Source organism: Canis lupus, chromosome 14, assembly GCF_048164855.1.
Source record: "Canis lupus baileyi chromosome 14, mCanLup2.hap1, whole genome shotgun sequence".
Lineage (NCBI taxonomy): Eukaryota > Metazoa > Chordata > Mammalia > Carnivora > Canidae > Canis > Canis lupus.
In genome coordinates, this window is record NC_132851.1 from 20,174,966 (window position 1) to 20,199,765 (window position 24,800).

Genomic DNA, 24,800 nt, shown 5'->3' on the forward strand with positions numbered 1-24,800 from the left:
ACAAAAGAAAATTCATATGTTGAAATCCTAACTCTCAGTACCTCATAATTTAACTGTAGTTAGAGATAGACTGTTAAGAGATAATCAAGTTAAAATGAGATCACTGAGGGGGAGGGGCGCTAATCCATTATGAATGGTATGCTTATAAAAAGGGAAATATTTAACACAGAGAGACACACACAGATGCACACAGGGAGAATGTCACATGAAGACTGGAACTGTGCTGTCACAAGCCAAACAAATACCAGAAATTGGTAGGATAGGGGCCTGGAATAGATCCTTTCCTGGTGTCTTCAAAACAAGCATGGTTTTGCCAACACTTTTTCCAGCCTCCAGAACTATGAGACAATAAATTTTTGTTATTTAAGCCATTCAGTTTTTGGCACTTTGTTACAGCAGCCCTAGGAAACTAATACACCTGTATTTCTTAGATTGATGATTACTTATAATGACATCTCTTAGAAATAATTCTTCATTAGCCCTTATGAGGATATATAAGGTCCTTCTTTTCCAATTTCAAGGAAAGTAGATCTAAAACCCCTTCTAGCCTAACTCTTAGTTAACATGCCTCTCAAGAGTAGAGAAGGTAAGGCATCTTTTATTATATGTGATTCTAGTTCTAGTTTTTTAATATCCTACTAAACCTAGGCTATTCATACAGGTCATGGGTTGATGGAATAGATAGGTGGATGGATGGATGGATGGATGGATGGATGGATGAAGAAAGAGAGATGACAGATGATAGAAGATAGAGAAAGGAAGAATGATCTCTATTTCTATTCCTGTATATATGTCTATATCTGCATCTCTATTATCTATATCTATCCTGCTTTTTAAGAAACATAATAACATAAGCTTCTTCCCCCCATTTTATCAAAAACTTGCTACAAACATCATTTTAATAAAATGGTCATGTCATACTCTCTCATATGTTTGTATTTACTATGATTTGCCAATCCCAATGCAGTTAGGTGATTGATGTCCCTTCCTCTTTTTACCATATTTTCTTAAATAAAACTTTGTCCACATTTCAAGATATTTTCTTAAAATAGTGTACTAGAAAAGCAATCACTAGACCAAAGGCTATAGACATTTTTTAATATTCTTGATACCTATTGCCAATTGCTTTGCAGAAAAACTGGTGTTCTTTCCTTTGGGATTTAATCCCAAGACAATTCTTTGTAACAAGAGAAGGAAATAAGGTCATGAAGAGCAATGGGAGCACTAGCATTCAGCTGCCACAAACAGGTAATGAAATTTCCTTATGAAGAGCTCAAAGCCCTGCATGGTGTATCTATAATATGCAGGTAATTCAAGCAATCTCTGGCTCAATCTTTCTGGAACCCAACATACAAATGCAATATGGGATATTAAATTGTCAGCTCATGTACTGAGCAAAATCATCTCTATCCTCTCCATTCTCTGGGTTGTTTCTTCTCGAGTGTTTAGTTCAGCGATAATTTCCAGTAAACTGTTGTCACTTGAAAATAAACAGTCTGGACAATGTATGGTCCATTTGGAATACTGAGAAAATAAACAACCTAGGATATGCTTCCTACTTGTCTATGTAGCCCTTTTTGGAATGTGTGCTCCAGATACTTTACTTTTTTTCTTTGAAGCAGAAGTTTTATTTAAAATAAAGCTACTTATTTGGTACTCCTGGGCAATCCTCTTTTGAAGAACCACAGCAATGAGTGGCTTTGGAGCCCTACTTCGAAGAAACCAGTTCATCCTTCTGGTGCTCTTTCTTTTGCAAATTCAGAGTCTAGGTCTGGATATGGATAGTCGTCCTACCACTGAAGTCTGTGCCACACACACAATTGCACCAGGACCCAAAGGTGAGGAAAGAAACAAAATGTTCATAAATGATAAGTGAACTCTCTTCTCTCCTCCTTCAACCCTATTGTAACTCTCGATGACGTTCTTTTCTCCCTAGCGTCCTTTCCTTCTATTTTGGAAAATCAATGGCCTGTTATCTATTTAAAAACCTTCCTTGATGTTATTAGGTAGGAGAATGCTGGGAGGGTGTAGAACTCACCCAGAGCAGGGGAAAATTCTCTTCTCCCTGCTGTCCCAGGGAAACATAAGCTGAGACTTTAGCCTTTCAGGAATACTTTCCTTAAGACCATCTCTGTTCTTGGGCTGATTTTATTCCAATGCTTTTCTCAACACTGATTTTGGTAAAGTTGCCAGGCAAAAGCTCAGTAACAAGAAAATTAAATCTCTCATATATTTCATAAATTAGTGGGCTTCCCATGAAAAAGAGAAATTTTGTCAAGGTTGCAGGTAGTGTATAAATGAACAGTTATTTATTGAAAGTTGAGTCTTTGGGCCCAAGTGCCTTCAGCTGAAGGATGATAGAGTATTGCAGAATTTTTTCAAGTAGAGCCAAGGTCTAAATGTGCTTCAAGCAACTGGTTGATAAAAAATGCTGCTGTTTTCCTGGTTTCAGTTCTGACCCTTTTGTTCTAAAAGTGGTCACTGCAGTGCAAATTGGTGCTTCCGCATTAGTAATTCATGTTATGTTTCTCCAGGCTATAGGGTGGAAGAATTGCAGCTGCTTAAAATTTTAAGTAGAAAAAAAGGGTCTTTCAGAAAAAGCAGAAATACATCGTCTTATGCTTGTCAGTTATTTAAATGTGTATTGCTTAAAGTGCATTTTTCTTAATCAGTGAATTAATTTCCTCCTAAGATTGCAATCCAAGCTTTAACCTTTGATACCATAAAATAAATGCAGGGAGGAACAATGAGACCTTGGGGCTTCCAAATAATTTCTTGGGTGAATAAATGAATAATGCAAGGGCAAATGTTCAGAAAAGAAAGTTTTGATTAGAAATAAAAGTATTTACTTAAAACTATTATTGGACTTTCCAATAATGTACAGATAACTTTGTGTTATTCCTGGGGTATCATGGAAAATGCTGAAAATTAAAGTTTTCCTTGTCCCTGCAAATGAGAGAGTCCATTTGGAAATAATACTGTTAAACAATTTTCCTTGCCGAGAACTACAGCTTTCAAGCTAGAAGAATGCACAGAGTTTGTCAAAGTAACATCCAAAATATCATGCATTCCAGTACCACAATTCTATTTATTCCAATTTGGCCAAAATATATCGAGTACCTATTAAGTGCCAAGCATTATTTTAGGCATAAGAGATGCATTAAATAACATATATTAGTGCCATAAGCAATAAATAGAAAAACTTAGGAGGGAAGAGTGGGCAATTAATTTTTATTAGATACTAGCAGCCTGTTCGTCACGGTCTTCCTATTCCCATTTCTTTTTTTTTTTTTCTTTGAGATTTTATTTATTTATTCATGAGAGACACAGAGAGAGAGAGAGAGAGGCAGAGACACAGGTAGAGGGAGAGGGGCAGGCTTCTCGCAGGGAGCCCAATGTGGGACTCGATCCTGGGACTGGGATCACGCCCTGAGCCAAAGGCAGACACTCAACCACTGAGGTACCCAGGCGTCCCAATTTCTTGATGTAAAATGTTCCCCTTCCCACTAGAAACCTTGCTAAGATTTCAAACAATGTAAATCCTTCACTCTTCCTGAGCCTGTGTTCTCTAGAACCCTGGGGTTCCAGAACTACGTTCCTAACTAAGACCTAGCATGATTTTTTCTTCCCCCAGAGCCTGAGGGCTTTGCATCAAAATGAATTCTAAGTTCCCTTCTTATTTTTTTTACGATGTTATTTATTTATTCATAAGAGACACACAAAGAGAGGCAGAGACACAGGCAGAGGGAGAAGCAGGCTCCATGCAGGATTATGCCCTGAGCCGAAGGCAGGCGCTCAACTGCTGAGCCACCCAGTCATTCCTAGCTACCACTTCTCCTTGTCTCTGCCCTACTGGATCCTTTCCCATTAACCAGTCTAAATTCTTGGTATCTGGCTTTAGATCAGTCTACTGTCTCCATTTTACTGAAATCAGGGAGGATGTTGTAGGTCCTCTGTGGACAGATACATAGTTAGCTCAAAGAAGGAAACACTCAATTGAGAGTGGGAACTTGTGCACAGAAAAAGGCAGTTAAAACCTGAATGCCCGCTGCGTTGATCCTTTGTTAACTGAGACAGATCAGACATGAGGAGAACCAGCTAGGAAAACCATTAAAAATGGGTTTTATTCTGTGCCTGTATGTGGCCAAGGTCATTTTGAAAAATGCTTCCCTACTTGCTCGGCCCAACAAACACATGCAGATCAAGGAATTCAAATCTTCAGGTTCAAGAACACCCACGAAACTGCCTGAGTTATCAAGGCCATGCATATCTGTAAAGCCACCAAGTATTTGAAAGATGCTACTTTAAGCAACTTCCGCCATTCGGTCATATGATGGTAGAGTTGCCATTGCACAATTCCAAACAGGGGCACTGGACACAGGTTTGGTGGTGCAGAGTGCGAGCCAAAGGCCAATGCTCAACCACTGAGCCACCCAGGCATTCCTAAGTTCCCTCCTTATTAAAGACACTCTACAATTCTGGAATGTAATGTATGGAATACCTTCTACATCTCAGGCCTCATCTTAGGTGCTAAAGGTTTCAAATTAAAGCACTTATCCTAGAACATGTTTACATTTCAAGCTGGATATTAGATTGCAAGCTGTTGGACTCAGGGCTCGGTTGACTCAGTTTTTTCTTTGCAAATTGCCTATATTCATGTGCATGGAGCAACATGTGTATCTCCATCACCGCCTCTCTGCCACCCTCTGCACTGCACCATGCTAGATGCTGTGCCTACAAATGAAAAAAAAGAGTTAGTTTTTGTCATCTCTCAAGACACAAACAGCCGTCTACCCTATTTCATTCCTGAACATAATAGCTCCTCCCTACCTCTGAACAAGGCAGATTTGCATATTTATTTCTGCAAAAACCAAATACTAACAATAAAGAAAAACAAGCTTGTTGGCGAAGGAAACATTTTAAAGGACTGAATTATTGCTTCTGTTCAATATATTTTTCCTACAAGCAAGCTGGTCTATCATTTTTCTCTACAGCAAATCACGTCAATACTATAGTTACCAGTACTGTGCTCAGAAACTTCTAGATACTCTGAGAAACAATAAAAGGCGTTTTCTTTAAATGCATTTGGAAGGCTGGGAACTAAATAAACTATTTAGAGTTGCAAGAGGAAAACAAGTAATGCTAACCTGTCATATAATATATTGTCCAATATCGACTCACCATTTTTTACTGCATTATTTCCCAAGCATAAATTGGTGGGAAGAAAGACATTGAATTCAATCTGTTTGATCTCCAGTATGCTATAGCATATATTTGTATTTAGTTCCTTTATTTGCAAAGTGCTTCATTAGAGAACTGTTTTAAGAATAATATAAGTTAATAAATGTATACTTTAAGCAGTGTAGACATCATAAATAGATAATTAAATTCTATTTATTTTCCCTTCTTCTCCTAGTTTATCTAAGTCTGTTGAGTAACAATGTTGGGGTTAAGTAATGTTCCAATTATCAAAACTTCTCTGTTGAAAGCCATCTTTATTTTCCTTTCTATGCCTAAATTTATTATTTTATGCTGTTTAGTAGAAAATGTCTTTCCCACCTTCCTGGTTTCTTTATTAAACAATTCGTGTAAAATTCTGACCTCTAGTGGTTTTACTTGAAAACAGCAGTGGCAAGAAATTTTAACAAGAAATGTTCAAAAGAAATGTAGAAATAATAAATATTTGAGTGATGGTTCATAATTTCGAAAGTATTTTCAAGTAGATTATCTTGTTTAATTTTCACAATTGCCCTATGTGACAGCAATTACTTTAAACTTAAAAGATAAGGAAACAATCTCAACGAGGCCAAGTAGAACTGTCAAGGTCTCTCACATACTTAAAGAACAGATACACAATTTTAACTTTAGCCCTGGCCTCCTGGCTCCGGGTCCAGTACCATTCCATGACATCTGCTGGTTTCTATCAGAATCAAGTTTGAAAATATAGTCTACTGACCCCTTTGTGATAAGAAATGGATGCAACGATGCCTAAGAACATAATGTTCATGCAACCTTACAGCTCAACATTGTACTGGATATTAAAATATGCTGAAAGTAATGATATCCCTCCTTTTTGATAATCAACTCCATTACTTCATTAGTTTGTTTGGAAATTAAAGATATTTTGCCTATGCTTATGTTGGATTCCATTAGCTTCTTTATTTAGGAGCTATTTCCCCCCAATGACTTTTGTGTGTGTGGCCTAAAAGCTTTTTTGTAATCCATCTGGCTTCTCTCTACTTCTCCTACATCAAACTGCTTTTCCACTTGTAGTCTGATTCAGGCATTCTTGCTTTGTCTTCCATTGTTAGCCCAATATCTTTGTCCTTGATGTTTCTTCTGTCTGGCTCAAACTTACCCCAGGCCAGATCTCCCCAAGGATCATTCCTTCTCCTCATTTACATTTTAGCTCAAATGTCATTTGCATGGTAGGGCCCTATCTGATACCCCGTCAGTCTCTGGATCCTAGCAACTGGCACAACTTGAGTTATTTCCAGGTAACTTCTCAGCCTCCAGTGCAAACAAGCCTTCTCCTGACTTTCCCAAACAGATGGCCAGATATGCCAGGGAATGTCTGGATCATTTTCACAGCCAAATTGTAAGTCTTACTACCCATAATGTAACTATCAGAGATAATTTGGTTTAATACTAGATGTTTTTACATTTGTTAAAGCTGAAGCCCAGAGAGGTAAAATAACTCGTTTAGGTCACACAGTGATTAACTGGTGGCAGGGCTAGAACTGGAACTCAGATTCCAATCGCCAGGCCAGTCATTGTTCCATTCTGCCATTTAAATCATCATCCTCATGTTTTATCATTCTCATTAAGCATGAAATTATTCTTCATTTAATTTTATAAATTAACATTAGAAAAGGAGTTCTGTGAGGTCAATGTATAAACATGGTACAGAATTGTTTTAGCTCGGTCACCTTGATATAAATTAAGTTGCTAATTTCTTTCTGGCAGCTTTATCAGAGAGGTTAAGCAAGTAGGTATTTTCCCAAGACCTTTATATTAACTGTATTAATTCACTACCTTCTTTCATTGAGAGTTTTAATATGTATTTTATGCATAAAGACAGACCAAAAATTTAAGTGGCTTGACCAGGGTGCTCTGGACCATTTTTCTTTTCCTTTTTCCTTTGGGTAGATGCCAAGAAAGCATCTCAAGGTTAGACCAGAAAGGGAAGAGTAAAACTCCAGTCAATCAAAGTGTGAGCAAAGATGAGTCAGGGGGTACTGAATGATAATGATAAAAAATATTAGCTTGTTTCATTTTAATAAGGATGTATTCTTTACCCAAGCCACTCCTTTACTCAATTCCCTTGCACAATAACTTGGCTATCCATCAGTCACCACTAGGCCATAGTAGTAAGTACTTGCATGCTGGCAAAGATCATGGACTTTGAATTTGAGCTCTGTCACTTACCTGTTCATGCGACCTTAAGCCTTAGTGTCTTCATTTTTTAAATGGAGATAATGCTTAATTTGAAAATTAAACATGTGTAGCATATGACTTAGGTCTCCTCATTTTTCCCATTAGCTTCCATTTTCTTTTTTTTTTTTTTAATATTTTATTTATTCATGAGAGACACAGAAAGAGAGGCAGAGAAACAGGCAGATGGAAGAAGCAGGCTCCATGCAGGGAGCCCGACATGGGACTCGATCCCGGTACTCCAGGACATGCCCTGGGCCGAAGGCAGGTGCTAAACCGCTGAGCCACCCAGGGATCCCCAGCTTCCATTTTCCATTACTATAAGCTCCCTCTTTTCCCACATGCATAATGAAATGCTCACAGACTGTAAAGTTGGCTCCTCAAGTAGAAATCCATCAGGGATATACCCACCACCTTCTGCTCTTTGATGCAATTTCCTGCCTATTGTGATCCCACTGTGAAGTCAACTTTTATCAGTAGTTCACAAACCTGAGCCTCCTCTTTCTCTTCCCTCCTGTTGCCTTCTTTCCCTTGTTCTCCAACTGAGCCTGATGTTCTGTATCAATTAAATAGGAATAATAACAGTATAAATACCCCCAGGGATATAATGGGGTATGAGTTAAATGAGTTAAAACCCACAAAACCGAACTTTAGTTTTCTTTTCAGTAAGAAAAGATGGGATAGGTGTGACTACTTCATAGGGCCATGGTGAGAAGAAATGAGTTAAACCATACAAAGCACTTGGTATTGTCCTTGACATATTGCCAAGGACCCTTTAAGTATTCAAAAACCATGGATTAGCAAAGCTCAAGAGAAAGAATGTTTTCTCTGCTTTTTGGTCTTTTTTTCTTCCTGTAAGGAATATTTTCCTGTGCCCCGGAAAGGCAGTTTTGTTGGCCTTGGGTCATCGATCATATGTGTAGGCCAGACACCATTTAAGTCTCATGTTTTTTATTCATGAAATTCTACTTCTGTTAGAAATGGTGTTATTTGGCCTTTTTCATCTTTTCTGAATATTGCAATCCATAACCAGTCTGTCTGGTTTTTTTACCACATATTTGATCTGCAATATTCTATAATTTTACAAAATTCTTTTTTTTACAAAATTCTTTAAATTATATTCTAGAGCATTCTCTGATCTTTTATAAATTGTAATTATAAATATGCATAGTAAAAAACTGACACTCAGAGACTCAATTGAAGTAGTATCTGAATAATTTAATTGTTTTCAAATTATTTATTGTGATTGTTCTTGATTTAAAAATTCTAGACCATCATTTCAGGTCTCTTGTGGCCACTTGACAATACTTGTATCTGTTAAATTATAGGAGTCTTTAGAATTTACAAAGGGTTTATCAGTTATTTTTCTTTTTTTTAATTTATTTATTTATTTTTATTTTTTTAATATTTTTATTTATTTATTTATGACAGTCACAGAGAGAGAGAGAGAGGCAGAGACACAGGCAGAGGGAGAAGCAGGCTCCATGCACCGGGAGCCCGACGTGGGATTCGATCCTGGGTCTCCAGGATCACGCCCTGGGCCAAAGGCAGGCGCCAAACCGCTGCGCCACCCAGGGATCCCTCAGTTATTTTTCTTTAGCTCCTTTGACATACTATAGGAATCATTATTCCCATTTTAAAAAGGGAGACAAATAAGTAAATAAATAATAAAGTAAAGGAACTAAAGCACACTACTCTTGCCTGTAACCCTTCTGAGGGTCATTTATTTGACATCAGCCAGGGATGAGTGTATATGCGAGACATTATAGTATTGAGTGCAGTCAAAAATAGTTTAAATGTTGGTGTTCTACCTTGCTTGAGATAAACAAAAATCTAGAAGAGAATTTTGGACCCCCCGCCCCCCCACCCGCTTCATACTACATGCTGAGTGACCAAATAGCCCCTTAGTCCAACAGGAACTTGGGAGATGGAGTGATACAAGTGTGACAATATGCTGCAGACCAAAGTCAAAGTCCCCAAAGAGATGGAGGGACTTGGATATATTACAAAGGAAAGTCTCTAGAATGGATTTATCCTAGCACTTGAAGAGCAAAGCTAGACCATGCCACCAGTGATCCTGCGGCAACGTCACTAGTGGCCCATAGACACAAACCAAATACACTGAAATAATGCTCATATGGAGCATACAAAAGCAAGGGATATGGCCTTCTTTCCTAACTTAGAGGACCCTGATGGGAGGCAATGCAATGGTAGTATTATTCTAAGATGACCCAACCATGCTAATATGGAACTCTCTCCTGCTCTCTCTTCCTGATGCTCTAACATTTTAACTCTGCACAGATGAGAGTATGCAAAATTAAAATGCTCAGCATTCACTGATGCCAAGGTATTCCTGCACCTGCCTACAAGGCTTTCGCATTGAGAACTGAATCTCCCCCAAATCTATTATTTTACTGCCTGTTTTCCTGCATTCCTTCCTATCTTACTTTTTGGAATTAGAAATACATGCGGGTGTGGGAGGTTAGGGCACAGTACTGTGCCATGTCAAAATGCATCACTAATGCAACAAAATGATTGACATCACTTTCTAATCATAGAGACCTACTGTTGAAACACGGGTGACCGATGGAGGAAAAACTGAGTGTTATTCTGCCTCCTTTTAGGTAAATAGAATCAATTTTTTAAGAACATAGAGCATAGAATGTTTTCCCTATTCTAGCCAATGGCTTCATTGTAAATGGATACTCATTACACTTTGTTAATCTAATATTCCTTATACTGTGGATTTTCTTTCTTCTTTTTTTCTTTTTTTCAGTTTTCATAAGCATCCTGTAGAGGTTGTAAGATTGTATCAGGTCTGACTAGCCAAATTATAAACCAGAAGAGCCAATGGAAGTCTGAGTAGGAGAATGAAGCAACTTAGACTTTTTTTCAAGTAGACAAATCTCTTGGCTGAGTTGAAGATAGGCTAGAGGACTGAAAGGATGTGAGAAGCTCCTGGTGGATCATGAACTAAAAACAGGAGATGAATTAGTGTTGTTGGGGTAGGGAGAAAGGGGTGGGATTAGAGAAAGATTTCAGAAGTAAAATTGGCAGATTACAATGAGTTCTGAACAGTTTGAACCGCCTCTGGACATCCAGATGGAAAAGTCCAGCAGGCAGTTGAAAATAGATACCGTAAATATTTTTTAGGCATTTCTTCTCTACAAAAACAAATAACACTATTTGTCTTGACTCATGGTTTTTATAACTTGTCTCATTTAGTGGACTCATCAGGGACGACTCTGCTATTCTCACAGATAGGTGGGATGTCCATGGATTGGGATGTTGGAATATAATCATAGTTATTACTTATAATGCTATTCGTTTTCTTTACATTAGTTTCTGCCCCACTTTGTACTGAAAGGAATTTTAGACAGAATATTGTGTGTTACATCTACAGAGTGTTGTAAACGTTTTAATGCTAGAGGCACAAATCTCTGGAAGCAAAAATACACATCGGCCAGGGAGTTGCAAATCTGCACAGCCATGGTATGTGCTAAAAGGGGTATTGTCTGCCCTTGGCCTCTTCTTTATCCCTCTAATTTCTAGTGCCTAGAAATTCTGGGTGGCTGTTGGATGATAATTGTTATAACACAAATTTCACAAGCGCTCACGGCATTCCAGGCACCATTTGACGTTTCATATGCATTATCACATTTACTTCTCTCAACAACACTGTAAGGGAGATATTTCACTACTCCGATGTACTAATAGGGGACTTCGACTTATGGAATTTAAGGGGGTTGCCAGTAAGGTCTCAATGGAGCTTGGACTTGAACTAAGCCCTCAGATCCCAGATCTTCTGCTCTTAACAATTGCATTGTATTGCAGAAGCACGCCACTTCATCCTAGATGGATGGAGTTCCTCTTTGCATTTGTTACTACTGACTTGGCTGTGAATGCATTTTAATAATGAATGATATGTGCAGGAGGAAGAAAACCTGCCCAACAAATCTTAATATTGTATTTTTCATTAAGTACAATGTTAGTTTTTTTTTTTCCTCCCTGTTGCTCAGACATGGAATGACAACAAAAGACTTACAGGTTCCATGTAGTAATTCTTAAACCAAATAAACCTGCAAAGAGGAGGTCTTTGTAATTCAAGTAGGAAACACTGCAGGATCCTTGAAATCCACTTTTCTTTGCTAGGTTATTCAAAAAGTAGCTGCAAGGGGAATAAAGTTTATGGATCTCTGAAATTGATGGAGCACAATAAAGGGATTGGTTGACGTCATGGTCATACACATCAACAACCTGGACTGGATCATAGGAAGCACCCACTAAACATTGTTTCATTAGTATCATTGATATTATTATTAGATAAATTAATCACAATAGATGTCTTTACCTATTGTATTTCCTTGCCTTGTTTAGCATGTTTTAGCTTGTTTTTATAGAGGAAAAAAATTTCTATTCTATTTCCTTATTTGATACATTATCTTGTCATTTGAGGAAAGAGCAGTATAGATGAATAAAAGCCAAATCTCCTCACCAGGGAGAAGGAAAAAGAGCATTGATCTTTTCAAAAATCCCACCTTATTAGATGCCAACCACACACATGACAATTTCCTATTCATAATGCTCATAACATTTATAAGACCTTGTTTGGTGTCTCCTTCCCACCAAACTTTTAGGTTTAGATCATGTCTGGTCTGAGACAGTGCTGTATGCCCAGGACTGAACAGAGGACTTTGTAGCTAGTAAAGACTCAATAAATATTTGTTCAAGGAATGAATGAGTGAGTGAGCAAATTGTGAAGTTTTGAGTAGCTCTTGAGAACAAAGTGTAAAATATTTGCCCTGAAAACAAGAAACTTACACTATAATTAAGTAGTTGACATTAATACAAAAAGTTAAATAACAGTGCATTTTAAAATAATACTCCAAGGCAGCAATTAGAGAGTAGTAACAAGGAACCAGATGGTGAATTACCAAGGAAATAATTCTATCAATAAATTCAGAGAATTTAGAATTTGAGACAAGGCTAATTGGTAAAATTTACAAAAGGAGAGAAGCTCCACAGTTTCTTTACATTATTTATGATATATTTTTCAAATTGCAAGAGTATTTCATGATTGTTTAAACATATAGCATGTGTACTACACTAAGCAAAATAAGTCAGAGAAAGAAAAATACCATATGATTTCACTCATGTGGAATTTAAGAAACAAAACAGATGAACATAGGGGAAGGGAAGGAAAAATAAAATAAAATGCAAACAGAAAGGGAGGCAAACCATAAGAGATGTCAAACTCTAGGAAACAAACTGAGGGTTGCTGGAGGGGAGGAGGCAGGGAATGGAATGAGTTTCTGGGTGATGGGCATTAAGGAGGGCATGAGATGGAATGAGCACTGGGTGTTACATGCAAGTGATGAATCACTAAATTCTACCCCTGACTAACAATACAATATTTGTTAAATAAATTTAATTTAAATAAAAAACTAATTAAAAAATATAGCATGTGAAAATATGTGCTGAATAAAGATGTGCAAAGAAAATGCTAATGATCTCACTTTTTACTGTGACTCTTCCCTTTCCACACCCACTTATCCCATGTAACCATCATTAATAGCTTGGTATTAACACATTGCTCTATATTTTTCTGTTTATTCTTTCTTCTAAATAGTATCATATGCATATGACTCTCCAAGAGACTTTCTTTATATAAAATGACATGGAGATCACGTCTTCTTCAGAGGTCTTTCTAAACACATTATTTTTCATCAGTTTCATGATGGTACACTTTCAGATTGTGGTTTTTGTTTTTGCTACTACAAACATTCTCATATATATAAATATGCACACACATATATCTGTTAGTCCTTTTTTTTAAAGATTTTATTTATTTATTCATGAGAGACACAGAGAGAGAGGCAGAGACATACACAGAGGAAGAAGCAGGCTCCCCGCAGGGAGCCCGATGTGGGACTTGATCCTGAGATTCCAGGATCACACCCTGAACTGAAGGCAGACGCTCAACCACTGAGCCACCCAGGTGTCCCTATATGTTAGTTCTTAAAGTTATTCCCATGAAATAGATTCCCTAAGGTAAAATGGAAGATGTGGATTCTTTATTTTAAGCCTTATTGACAGACTAGCTTCCAGAAACACTGTAGCAATTCATGTTGCCAGAAGCAATGAGTGAGTACTTTCTGCATCTATGGCATCCTTGAATGCTGTAGTCTTTTTAAATTGTTACTAAGTCTGATGGCAAAATATGATATAGACATTTCCATATATACTATTTTTCTGATGAGTAGTGAGTATGGGCATTGTTCATCTATTATTTATTATTTATATTTTTAGATCACCTTTTTATTTCACTTATTGTCTTTTTGCAAAAGCTTTTTGCATGTTAAGAATATTAATCATTTTTGATGTCTTAGTGTTTGATTTTTTCCTTGTCTGTCATATATTTGTTTACAAACTCTATATATTGATGTGACTCCTTTTATCATATAGAAACTTTTAATTTCTTATATGGTCAAAGATATCTTTCTTTTCTTTTATAACTTCTGCTTTTTTTCCTCCAAAGAGATGAGCTTCAAACAGAGAGAAAAGCCTTTCAATGGAGGCATGAATTGAAAGACATTTTAATGAAAAATGAATAAACAAGTTGAACAGGAATAGAAGATTATGAAAGTCAATGTCAGAAAATAATGCTAGAAAGTTCTACTGATGCCCAGTCTGTGAAAGTCCAAATGCTAGACTAACTCGATTGGATGTGGCCTAGAAATACAGAGGAACTGCTGAAATGTTTTGAATAGGGCAGTTTTGTAATGAAAATGTGATTTTTATAAAGATCAGTCTGCAAGATGATTTGAAAAAGTGAAGCTCAGATATAAGGAAATCAGTATTTCAACAGTTGTTCATTGAACAGACACTATTCTAGGTACTTGGAGTCACTAGTGAATAAAACACCATGAAGACCATGTAGGGGCCACCTGCAAAGACTAAGGGCTGGAGTATGAGGACAGAGAGAGATAGAATAAGAGGGAAAAGAAAGGAGAAAAAGTAAGAATCAAGGTGGAAGTTAGGAAGGATGAATAGCCAAAACCAATTTGAGTACTTAGCCTGGGAGATTAGAGCATGGCAGTGATATTGGGAGACACCAGCAAATAAGAGGAGGAAGCAAAAATATGCGGCAGAAGGAACAGTAGAGCCAGTCTGGCTGCCCTCCTAGATCACAAGCCATCACACAGACTTCTCCACTGGCCAACTCAAGTCCATTCATTAATCAGCCATTTGTGAGAATGACATTTCAATCAATTACCAACTTATGTGACTGTATTGTCACTAAGCTCACATTTACCAATCTTCACTTTAAGATTATTCCTTTTCTTTTGAAAACCTTCATTGAGAAAGCACTTGTTGCATCTGAGCCTCTGTGCCAAGAACCAGGGACACAAAGGAAATAGTGTATCTTCCCTGACCTGTCCCATCATCTGACACAGTGTGGTGGATGCTGTGATGTACAGGGGGTGTTCCCTTCAGGGTAACTTAAAAAGATTAATCCTGATGGTTAAGAGGGAGATGGCAGCAGGAAAGTCTGCACTGAGCAGACTCCTGGGGAGAGGAGGTGACATGTGAGCACATGTGAGCATGGTTTGAATGGAAGATAAAAATCCACACAAACTTTTATTGATAAGAATGTTTTAGTATGAGCCTGCCTCATATATAAGGACAAATTTGTGTTTTAGTTTTCACTTTAAATACAAATTTATTTTGATGGAGTCCAGGGCAAGGGATCCCATTTACATTTTCCGGAGAAAGAATATGGAAGTTTCAGGTGTAAGCAGGTAGAGACAGGTGTTTCCTCCTTATGCTCCCGTAACAGCTGCTCTTCCAGCATTTATCACAACAATCACATATTTACCTGCCCATCTTCACCTAAGGTTTTCATCTCCTCAGAGGAAGGCTCTCATTTTCCTGATCTGTGTCTAGTAGTTCTATTATTAGTAAGGAAACTTGTGTTTGCAAGTGAAAGAAACCAAATACAAACCAAGCTTAAACTGGTTAGTTAGACCAACAAACAGAGGCAAGAAGGGGAATCTATAGTGTCACGTCACAGGGCAGGACTCAAGCTGTGCTACATCCTGTCTGGAACAATGTGCTCAGGACTCAGCCTTCATACCATATTCCTCAATAATGACTTCATTTTAAAGAAGGTTCTCCCTTCATGGCAGTAAAATAGATTCAGACATTTCAATAATAGTCTGTCTTCACTGCAACCCCAAGAACAAGTCTCCATTTTTGCAAGTTGTAACTGCTTGCGTTATTGAGGAGGCTTATCTCCAAATTGAGACTCATTGCCTCTTACTATGGCACATGCCCACTGCTGTACCAATCACTGTGGGTTAGGTTCAAACCACATGGACGAAGAATAAATGAATATGATTTCCTTTGGAAATGTGTGGGGTCGTTATTGGAAGCACAGATTGAGGGTACCAGGAAGGTGAAAGCAGTAGATTCCCATGACACATGAGATAGTTAGCGGATCGATAAGGGCACATGCGATGCACAGGGATCCTGTTAGCTCTGTCATCTATAATGTTATTTAATCTTTAAGCAACTGCATAAGAAAAGTGTAACTATCTCAATTTTCTGGTTTAGGAAACTGAAGCAGAGAGAGGACTTATTTACTATAATATTAAAGAGCTGTTAAGTAGAGATTTGAGCCCAGGTCTCTGACTATTAATTAGTTTGCTAGGGCTGCCATAATAAAAAAAAAACCCACAAAGTGGGTGGTTTAAACAACAGGAAGTCATTGTCTTGCAGTTCTGAGGCTGGGAAGTCCAAGCAAGGTCAAGGAGTCGACAGATTTGGTCTCTGTTAGCTAAGACCTCTCTCCTTGGCTAGCACATGGCTGCCTTTTCACTGTGTCCTCACATGGCCTTTTCAGGGGTAAGTGCATTCATCCTTTGTATCCTTTTGTGTGTCCAAATTTCCTTCTCTCATAAGGACACCAGTCAGATTGGATTAGGACTGTTCAAACAGCCAGAATTTAACTTAATCGCCTCTTTGAAGGCCTTATGTCTAAATACAGTTACATTCTGAAGTACCAGGATTAGGGCTTCAACATATGAATTTTGGGGGTGAGGAAACAATCCAGCCCATAACAGACTACAAAATTCCTGTTCTGCTCATAGGACCACGTTTCCAAAGACTTGTGGTTCTGAGGCTGAAACCCTTGGCAAATTGCATTTTTGTTAAGAGCTCCTTTCTCCCTTGGACAGCTTTTCTCCTTAGAGGCAGCAGTTTCCTACAGACTAACATGAACTTAGTTCTTTTGTAACCATATTCCTGCTGTAGAACTAAAATAAATAGTTTGCAAATGTTTTGAATGTATTAGGAAAGGTATTAATTGTTTTACAAGGATGGTCTTATTCCAAGCACATTCATCATAACTGAGTAAGGTAATGTTTGGGAAACGCCTTGGAAAATCTCTTAGAGGATGTCTGTCTTACTGTCATGGAAAGACCTTTTTCTATTCATGGAGTATAGTGTTTATTATTATTATTATTATTATTATTATTTTGTTGTTGCTCTTAAGCCAGGTTGGCCAAGGTCAGGTCTCAGATAAGTTGCCTCATGGTAATGAGGATACAAAGTAATGTCTACAAACCATTTTTCTTTTAGAAATCACGCTTGCTCATTTTTTATGATTTCATTAAAAGAAATATGAAGAAAAACCCCTCAGTGTCTCAAATGAGGAAAGAGAACTGCGATGAAATGTCACCATGGGTCTGTAATCTCTCCACAGTTTATGACCACTGCTATCTTTGAGGGTCAGTGAGCCATGCTTGCAGATGCTTGGTTTTAAATTACAGGTCACCTTCTCCTGTTGGCTCCTGTTAACCAAGTGCTTGGCACCAGTTCTAGAGTATAAGACCTTTGGAGAGCTGAAAAAACCCACCTTCAAGGAATGGGCAGGAGCAGTACAGGTAATACTACACATTATCTGCAATATATTTGACAGGGAAAAAAGGAAATAAGAAATCTTTTTATTGATTTCTTCCTCTACCAGCAATTTCCATCATAAAGCTATCAAAATGAATCAAAGTACCATGTGTCTCAGAGTAAGCAAACAGCCCTCAGTTTGGGAGACTAAACAGGTAGGCACTCTATTTATTTCTATTTACAGATAAAACAGAAACTTTGAAAGGTTAAATACCATACCTAAGTTCACAAAGCTGGACAGGCATATAATTAGAAATTGAATTCAGGATCTGTAAGAGCGAAGCCCACAGATTTCACCAAAACATCATTCCAGCTTCACAGGAACTGTAGTCTTCTGTGAATAACCAGTGGAAATGTGCCTTCTTCCAGCCACTCTGGTCATGGTCGTTTCTCAATTTATTAGTAGTCCTTTCAGAAGAAAAATGGAATTTTTGTCATGATTTGTTTTCACCAAACCTAGGTTTACTCCTCTGAATGTCTGCTCCTCTATCTTTTTTATTAGTTTATATACAGCACAGTAGTATGGATCCAAGATAAACAAGGTCACAGAACTCCATAAAGATGACTTTAGTAAATCCCTGTAGCCAATTAAAACTTAAGATTGACATAGGAGAATGTTCTTATCTTTTAGAGATTTGCTGAAGTATTTAAGGAAGATATGTCATGTCTGAAATTTACTTTTTAAAAAAAAATCAATAAAAATACATAGATGGAGCAATGGCAATATGTTAATTGTTAAATCTCAGTAACGGGTATATATTTATATTTATTTATCTTTATGTGAAAATTTACTTAGTATACATAATCAAGTAAAAAAGTAAGTGATGATTAAAAATAAGGATTGAGGTGGTGAATACCTCAAGATACCTCAAGGAAGATTTAAAAGAGATGTCATTTCTGGTGATGAGGATGATAATCATTCTTATACCTACCTTCTGACTTATTAAAAGAAGAACAGATGATTTTACCAAGCACCAGGCACTGGGCTAAACACTTCTCATGCATTGTCCCCGTTAGGGACACAACAATCCTATGAAGTAATGATTGCTTTCTCCATTTAATGGATGAAACTGAGCGTCAGAAAAATGATAACTTGCTCCAGAGCCCTCTTCACCGAAGAAAGGCACTCCTTTTGCCTTAGGGAGAGTGATGTAGGAATGAGTGAGTTGAAAGAATTCAGGACACATGGGGAGATAAGTAAAGGCACAGAGAGACTGATGAACTAAGTGAACGGGGAAAAAGCAAACATAGTAGGTCCCAAGAATGGCTGAATATTTCAGTGAAAGGGTAAGGTTGTGATCGAGGACATCAAAGTACTGGGAGATAGTCCATTGTATGACCATACTGATACACCTGGTGCATATGAGAGGTCCAGGGAATAATTGATATGACCACAGATCTTTCCATGAATGAGAATGCAATCAGCAAAAAGGTGTAGGTAGAGATGGGGAGGATATATTCTAGAGAAAAGTCCTGGCTCAATTAATAAAGCACACCATACCATCTATTCTACTCAATTCTAAGGCTGATCAGGAGAAGGATTGCCAACAACTTTCCTCTAGCCCATAAGATTATTTTGGCTGTGGGAAAAGTACAGCTTCTAGTGAATTTTCTTTAGCCTTTTCAAAACCAATTCACTAATTTTTAATAATTGCTTCCTTTGAGCAGGGGGTACTGACCTAAGTTCAGCTATTTCATTTCAAACTAGAATTTAATTTTAAAAGACTTTTTTGCTTGTTGGGGAAAAAAACTTTACCTAAGAAAAACTGGTCAACTGTGTGCTCTGCTGGAATTCTGCTGGAGAGATTATCACAGCAAGCTGGTGGCCTAGGGGGGCCAAAACAAATCATTTTTGTAAAATTGAAATTGGTTCATTTCAATTGATAGCTTTTCATTTAATTTTAAAATGTAAGTAGCTATTTTTAAAAGAAAAAAGAAAGTCTAAATTGCACTACTAATCCAATGAAATATTGCCAAGAGGATGAAAGCAGACAACTGTGAGCCATGTGGGGGATCCTTTCCAAAGCTTGCTTTTATACCTCTCTTCTGTTCTCATTAAAACAAGTCCCAAAGATCAAATGAACTCAGGATACAAGCTGAAGGCAAGGGCACAAGTTGTTTACTTCATCTCTGCCAGCAGCCTGCTCGCCACCAGGCTGGAATACAGGCACACAGGTCAGAAGAATAATAATCCTATTTTCACCCTCCCAGGTCTCCATCAGGAGCCACCAGGGAGCAGTAGATGACTAAGTCACTCGTTTGGCTGCCTTCAGTTAGATATTTACTTGAAAATCAAAGGGAAAGCTCATAAGAATGGGGAAGGGAAGAAGAATAGTAATAGCACCAATAGTTCACATTTGTGTGGTTTCATGATTCACAAAGTGCTTCACATACATGCCTGCGTTTGATCTTGCCTTTTGGTGAACAGGACTTGCAGTCTTTGGTCCCATTGCACAGAAGAACAATTCCAACCCCAGAAATGTTAACAAGAATTTGTCCCCAATCATTCAGCTTGATTAGAACATGGGCTTTGAAGGCAGATGCCCTGGTTTGAATCCTGGCTTTATCATTTGCAAGCTATGTGGCCCTGGGAAGTTATTAACCTTTCTTGACCCATTTCCTCATCTGAAAAATGGAGCTTAAAATAGTATCCATCTCAAAGGTTGTTATAGAGATCAAGTGATAGGATGTGTATCAAGGACTAGGAACCCCTTTGACCCATAGTATTCAGCAAACACTACCATTACACTTGTAAAATGTTTTATGACTAACAAAATATATCCAGTTCAACTATATTCATTAAGCACCAAAAGTCAAACACTGTGTCAAATGATGGGGATGCTAGAATAAATCAACCATGACCCCAGCCATCCCACAGGTCCAGATGACTATAAGGAACAGCACAGAAAAATAGGCTCACTCAGTACAAAGTTCATTGTTTTCAACCATGAAGGTAATTAAAGGGAGAATTTAGCCCAGCCTGAAAGTGTTGGAGGGGGCTTCCTACAGGAAAATACTTCTGCAATTTTATCTTTCCTAAAACTCTCTCAAGAAACTTGTATTTTGTCCATTCTACAAATGAGTGAATGAATCAAGGCTTAGAAAAGGTCAAGGACTTCCCAAGCTCCCTCAGATGGTGAGTGGCAAAGCCAAGTCTCAGTGATACTGAATTACCTCAAGGATACATTCCCTGTAAATTAAGTCATTGAGATACTAGGCTATTTTTTTTCTTCCCCACTGTTTTCCATTTTTAAAAAGGAATAAAAGCAGTCATTCTTTCTGCATCTCCCTTTTCTATCCTCAAAAAATTTGGCACAATGTCAAATTATCTAAACTCCCAAATCTGCTAAGGGTCACAGTATCCTAAATTGGAAGGGACAGTTGTTTATTGGTAGGGATCTCCAGGCACAGAGACACACATTTCGTTGCACCACCTACAAGCTCTATGACAAAGTGCAAGAAATTATTAACCTCTTTGAATCTGTTTTTCCATTCATAAAATGGCACCATAATAGTTTCCACCTCCTAGAATTGGTATGATGATTAACAGTGTTGGCATACATTATAATTACTCAATAAACATTTGCTATTAAGTTTATCTAAAGAAATGCCGCTTAGTTCATCCACTTCACCTCTCTGTTCTGATCACACAAATCATCTGTGTGTTCTTTTTTGAAAGCCTTCCCTGAAAGGAGATTTTAGAGCTTCACGTGTGAAGTGTCTTAATGTTTAACCAATCTCATGACCTGGAAATCCAACTATTCCATACTTGACTTATGCTTTCACTTAATATATTAATATTCTTCTGTGAGAAAAAGAGAGGTTGATCATGCTTTTTCTGGATAAATAAGTAACATCTCAACTTTCTCCCTCCCAAACTGTCTAATCCAAGAAGCTTCACTTTTGTCATTAGAAGTCTTTTATTTACTTCTTTCTACTTCTTTTTTGCTAGGCCTGGACAGGACTCCTTCCTATCTTGAGATTGGTGTGGTGATAATGCAGGTCATAATATTGTGTGTATGGTGCTCTTTATTTTCAAAGCATATTCACCTACTTACCTTCTTGGTCAAAAAACAACTGAGAGACATAGGGAGTGCAGGTATGAAGTTCATATTGAGGATAAGGAAACTCAAATATGAAGTAAAACATAACAATAGCTACTGTTGCATGGATTATGTTCCATGTCTCTTATGCATTTTATCTTATTAAACTTCTTACAAGGATCCTCATTTGGTAGATGTTATTAGTTCAATTTGCAGGAGGGGGAAATTAGACTCAGAAAGGGATATCACATAACCAAATTTCTCCAGATAATGAGTGGTCAAGCTGAGAAGGGCCAGATCTGTTTTACTACAAAGCCAATAAGCTCTATTACTGATTTTGAAGGTCTGCTCAACTCATCAGTGACTAACATGATGTGAAAATCCAGGGCTTTTGATTTACTGTCCAGGACATATCTATTTTTTTTTTTTTAGATTTATTTATTTTAGAGAGAGAGCATGGGCAGGAGGAGGGGCAGAGGGAGAATCTCCAACAGACTCCCCACTGAGCACGGAGCCCAAAGTGGGACTTGATCTCACAATTCAGGTCATGACCTCAGCCAAAATCAAGAGTCAGAGGCTTAATTGACTGTGGCCCCCAAGTGCTCCCCAGACACTTTTCATTAAAGCACTCATTCAGTCCTTGACTGGGCAAGGTACTAAAGCTAGACCCATCTATGACTAAGGTAGGTGCTGCTCACACAGAACCGCTGTGCATCCCCATTCCTAGCTGTCTTCTATTCTTAGCTTCCTGGTCTATGCCTATAATTTTGAGGCTCTCAAGCATGCAGTCACAGAGTAATAATTTACAGATATAAATTATAATTTATATATTTTTATAATTTTTGTATATTTAGATAATTATATATAAATATATGTAGTATATGTATATATCACACATCAGCATGCATGTTTGTACATGTACATGTTTCCAGAACTGGCCAAATTCTCCAGCAAAAATAAAGATTTTTCACACATATAAATATGTGCAATATGTATACATGCACATATTTATATACATATATGTGTATACATATACACACATATAATGTATATGTGTATGTATATGTATACACATAATGCAATATTATTTAGCCATAAAAAGAATGAGATCTCACCATTTGCAACAACATGGATGGACCTAGAGTGTATTATGGTTTTTTTTTTAAAAGACTCCGTGAGAGTCTTTTTTTTTTTAAGATTTATTTATTTATTTATTTATGATAGACAGAGAGAGAGAGAAAGAGAGAGACACAGGAGGAGGGAGAAGCAGGCTCCATGCTGGGAGCCCAACATGGGACTCGATCCCGGGACTCCAGGATCACGCCTTGGGCCAAAGGCAGGTGCCAAACCGCTGAGCCACCCAGGGATCCCCGAGAGTGTATTATGTTAAGTAAAATAAGTCAGTCAGACAAAGACATATACCATATGATTTTACTTATATGTAGAATCTAAAAAACAAAGTAAGTGAACAAATAAACAAAGAGCAGAAACAGACCCATAAACACAGAGAACTAGCTGGTGGTTGTCAGAGGGGAAGGAGGTGGGAAGATGAACAAAATGGGTGAAGGGGAGTAGGAAGTACAAGCTTCTAGTTATGAAATGAATAAATCACAGAGATGAAAGGCACAGCATAGGGAATATAGTCAATGGTATTGTAATAACATTGCATGAGGACAGATGGCAGTTACACTTGTGGAGAACATAGCAAAATCTATAGACTTGTCAGATCAGTATGTTGTACACCTGAAACTAATGTAATATTGTCAACTACATTTCAATTAAAAAAAAAAAAAGATTTGTCAAACCAAACAAAGTTCTCAGGAAATCACCACTAAAGATATTTCTTTGAGCATAAAATTAGTAGGTTTGCAAAAATGAGAATTTCTTGCAGAAAATTTGAAACTGTTCTCTGACCCCTCCCTCAACATACACCGAGAGCAAGGGAGAACCAAGAAACAAAGCAGATCAATCCGGATTGGTAGGTGGTTGTGTTAATAAGCAAGGGAAGTTACATATGAGGCTTATCTTCAGTGGTGGTACGAAAAGGTCTCCACACGTCTGCCAGTCTCAAACGTTTATACAGAAGCCTTATCAGGGTTGAGTCACATATACCAGCCAGATGGTCTCAACAACTCACTCTCTCAAGGCTGCCTCCTTGAAATGGCTCCCACTGTGGGAACAGTGGGTGGCTCATACATTTCAAGACAGAGGAAGAGGAGAAGCTTTTGATTGACTTCCCAGGTCAATTCTAGGTATAGGCCAGTGGGTGATCACATCCCCTAATGACCTCCCCCAACAATGTGGAAAAAATAAAAGACAAAATATACCAGAGGTGTCCTCCCTTCCCCTGAGTGTCCAGTCCATGTGGGCCAATACACATAGTCACATCAGAGTTATAAGGCAAGCACTGAGCTGAGGAATGGATTCCAACCATCTTCACCACCATAACCTGGAAAGGATGTGCTATGTTATTATTTGAGCTGCTCTACTCATTCATTTTCCATTTCAAAAGGAGATGATGGTGAAAAAGGAGATCCAGGAGAGGAGGGGAAACATGGAAAAGTGGGACGCATGGGGCCGAAAGGTAAGTGCAATGACATGAATTTGACATTCTAATATTAGAATTGCTTTCTCTCTCTACTGGTGTTGCCCTGGAAATTGGCAGCTTTTGTAACACTCTCTGCTCTGAAGAAAAATGAAATGTATTTCGGATGGGAATTTACTCACCGCCAGGGAGCTCCTATGACACTGTCGATAGGACTCAATGCATTTCTCAAGCTGCCTTCTTGGGGTGGACAGGAGTGGACACTCCAGGAGCTCTAGGGAATAGCAGTCTCCAGAAACATCTAAGAAACCCTGAGTTTTAGAAATATAGCTGGGTTGATAGCTATGTCTCTTCTCAGAAGCCACTGCTAAGCAACTCTTTTTGGATGGCCTAGAGCATAAGGAGGAAGATAAGGAACTTCAGAAAGAGTTGTCTGATCCATTGACTCACCTATTTTCAAGAGCTGTCAGCAAATGGTGGGGTATGGGAAGAGCAGAGCAAAGAAAATGAGAATGACACAAAGGCTATTAAGGAGTGTTTTTACTCACAAAGCAAGAGCAATCTCACCAAAATATAGCTTTAGACGTGATGTGTAAGTGTGTGTCTTCCAAGCATCGGACATATTTCCTGCCAACTGCTACAAGGCAGTGGTCATAGACCACTGATTTCAAAAATCTTCAGAAAGTTAAAGAGAAAAAAAAAGAACTCAGGCCTTTGAGATCTCAAATTGAGAAATACTGATTTAAACTCTTCTTATTCTATAAATATGTACAATATTTTATAATTATATACAAATAGTTGCAAAATTATCACAG

General features: G+C 37.9%; 1 protein-coding gene across 2 annotated transcripts in view; it reads left to right on the top strand.

Annotated features, from left to right (window-relative positions):
* Positions 1–1,454: 1,454 nt before the first annotated feature.
* The window catches only part of COLEC10 (collectin subfamily member 10), a 40,912-nt gene continuing 17,566 nt past the window's right edge, over positions 1,455–24,800 (top strand). Inside the window, exons 1-2 of one of the 2 annotated variants that reach the window (XM_072774317.1) lie at positions 1,455–1,838; positions 23,953–24,024. In XM_072774317.1, coding sequence (XP_072630418.1) covers positions 1,691–1,838; positions 23,953–24,024 — 220 coding nt within the window. In that variant the 5' untranslated portion in view covers positions 1,455–1,690. The remainder of the gene's footprint in view (positions 1,839–23,952; positions 24,025–24,800) is intronic. The other variant, XM_072774316.1, reaches the window with a different exon arrangement.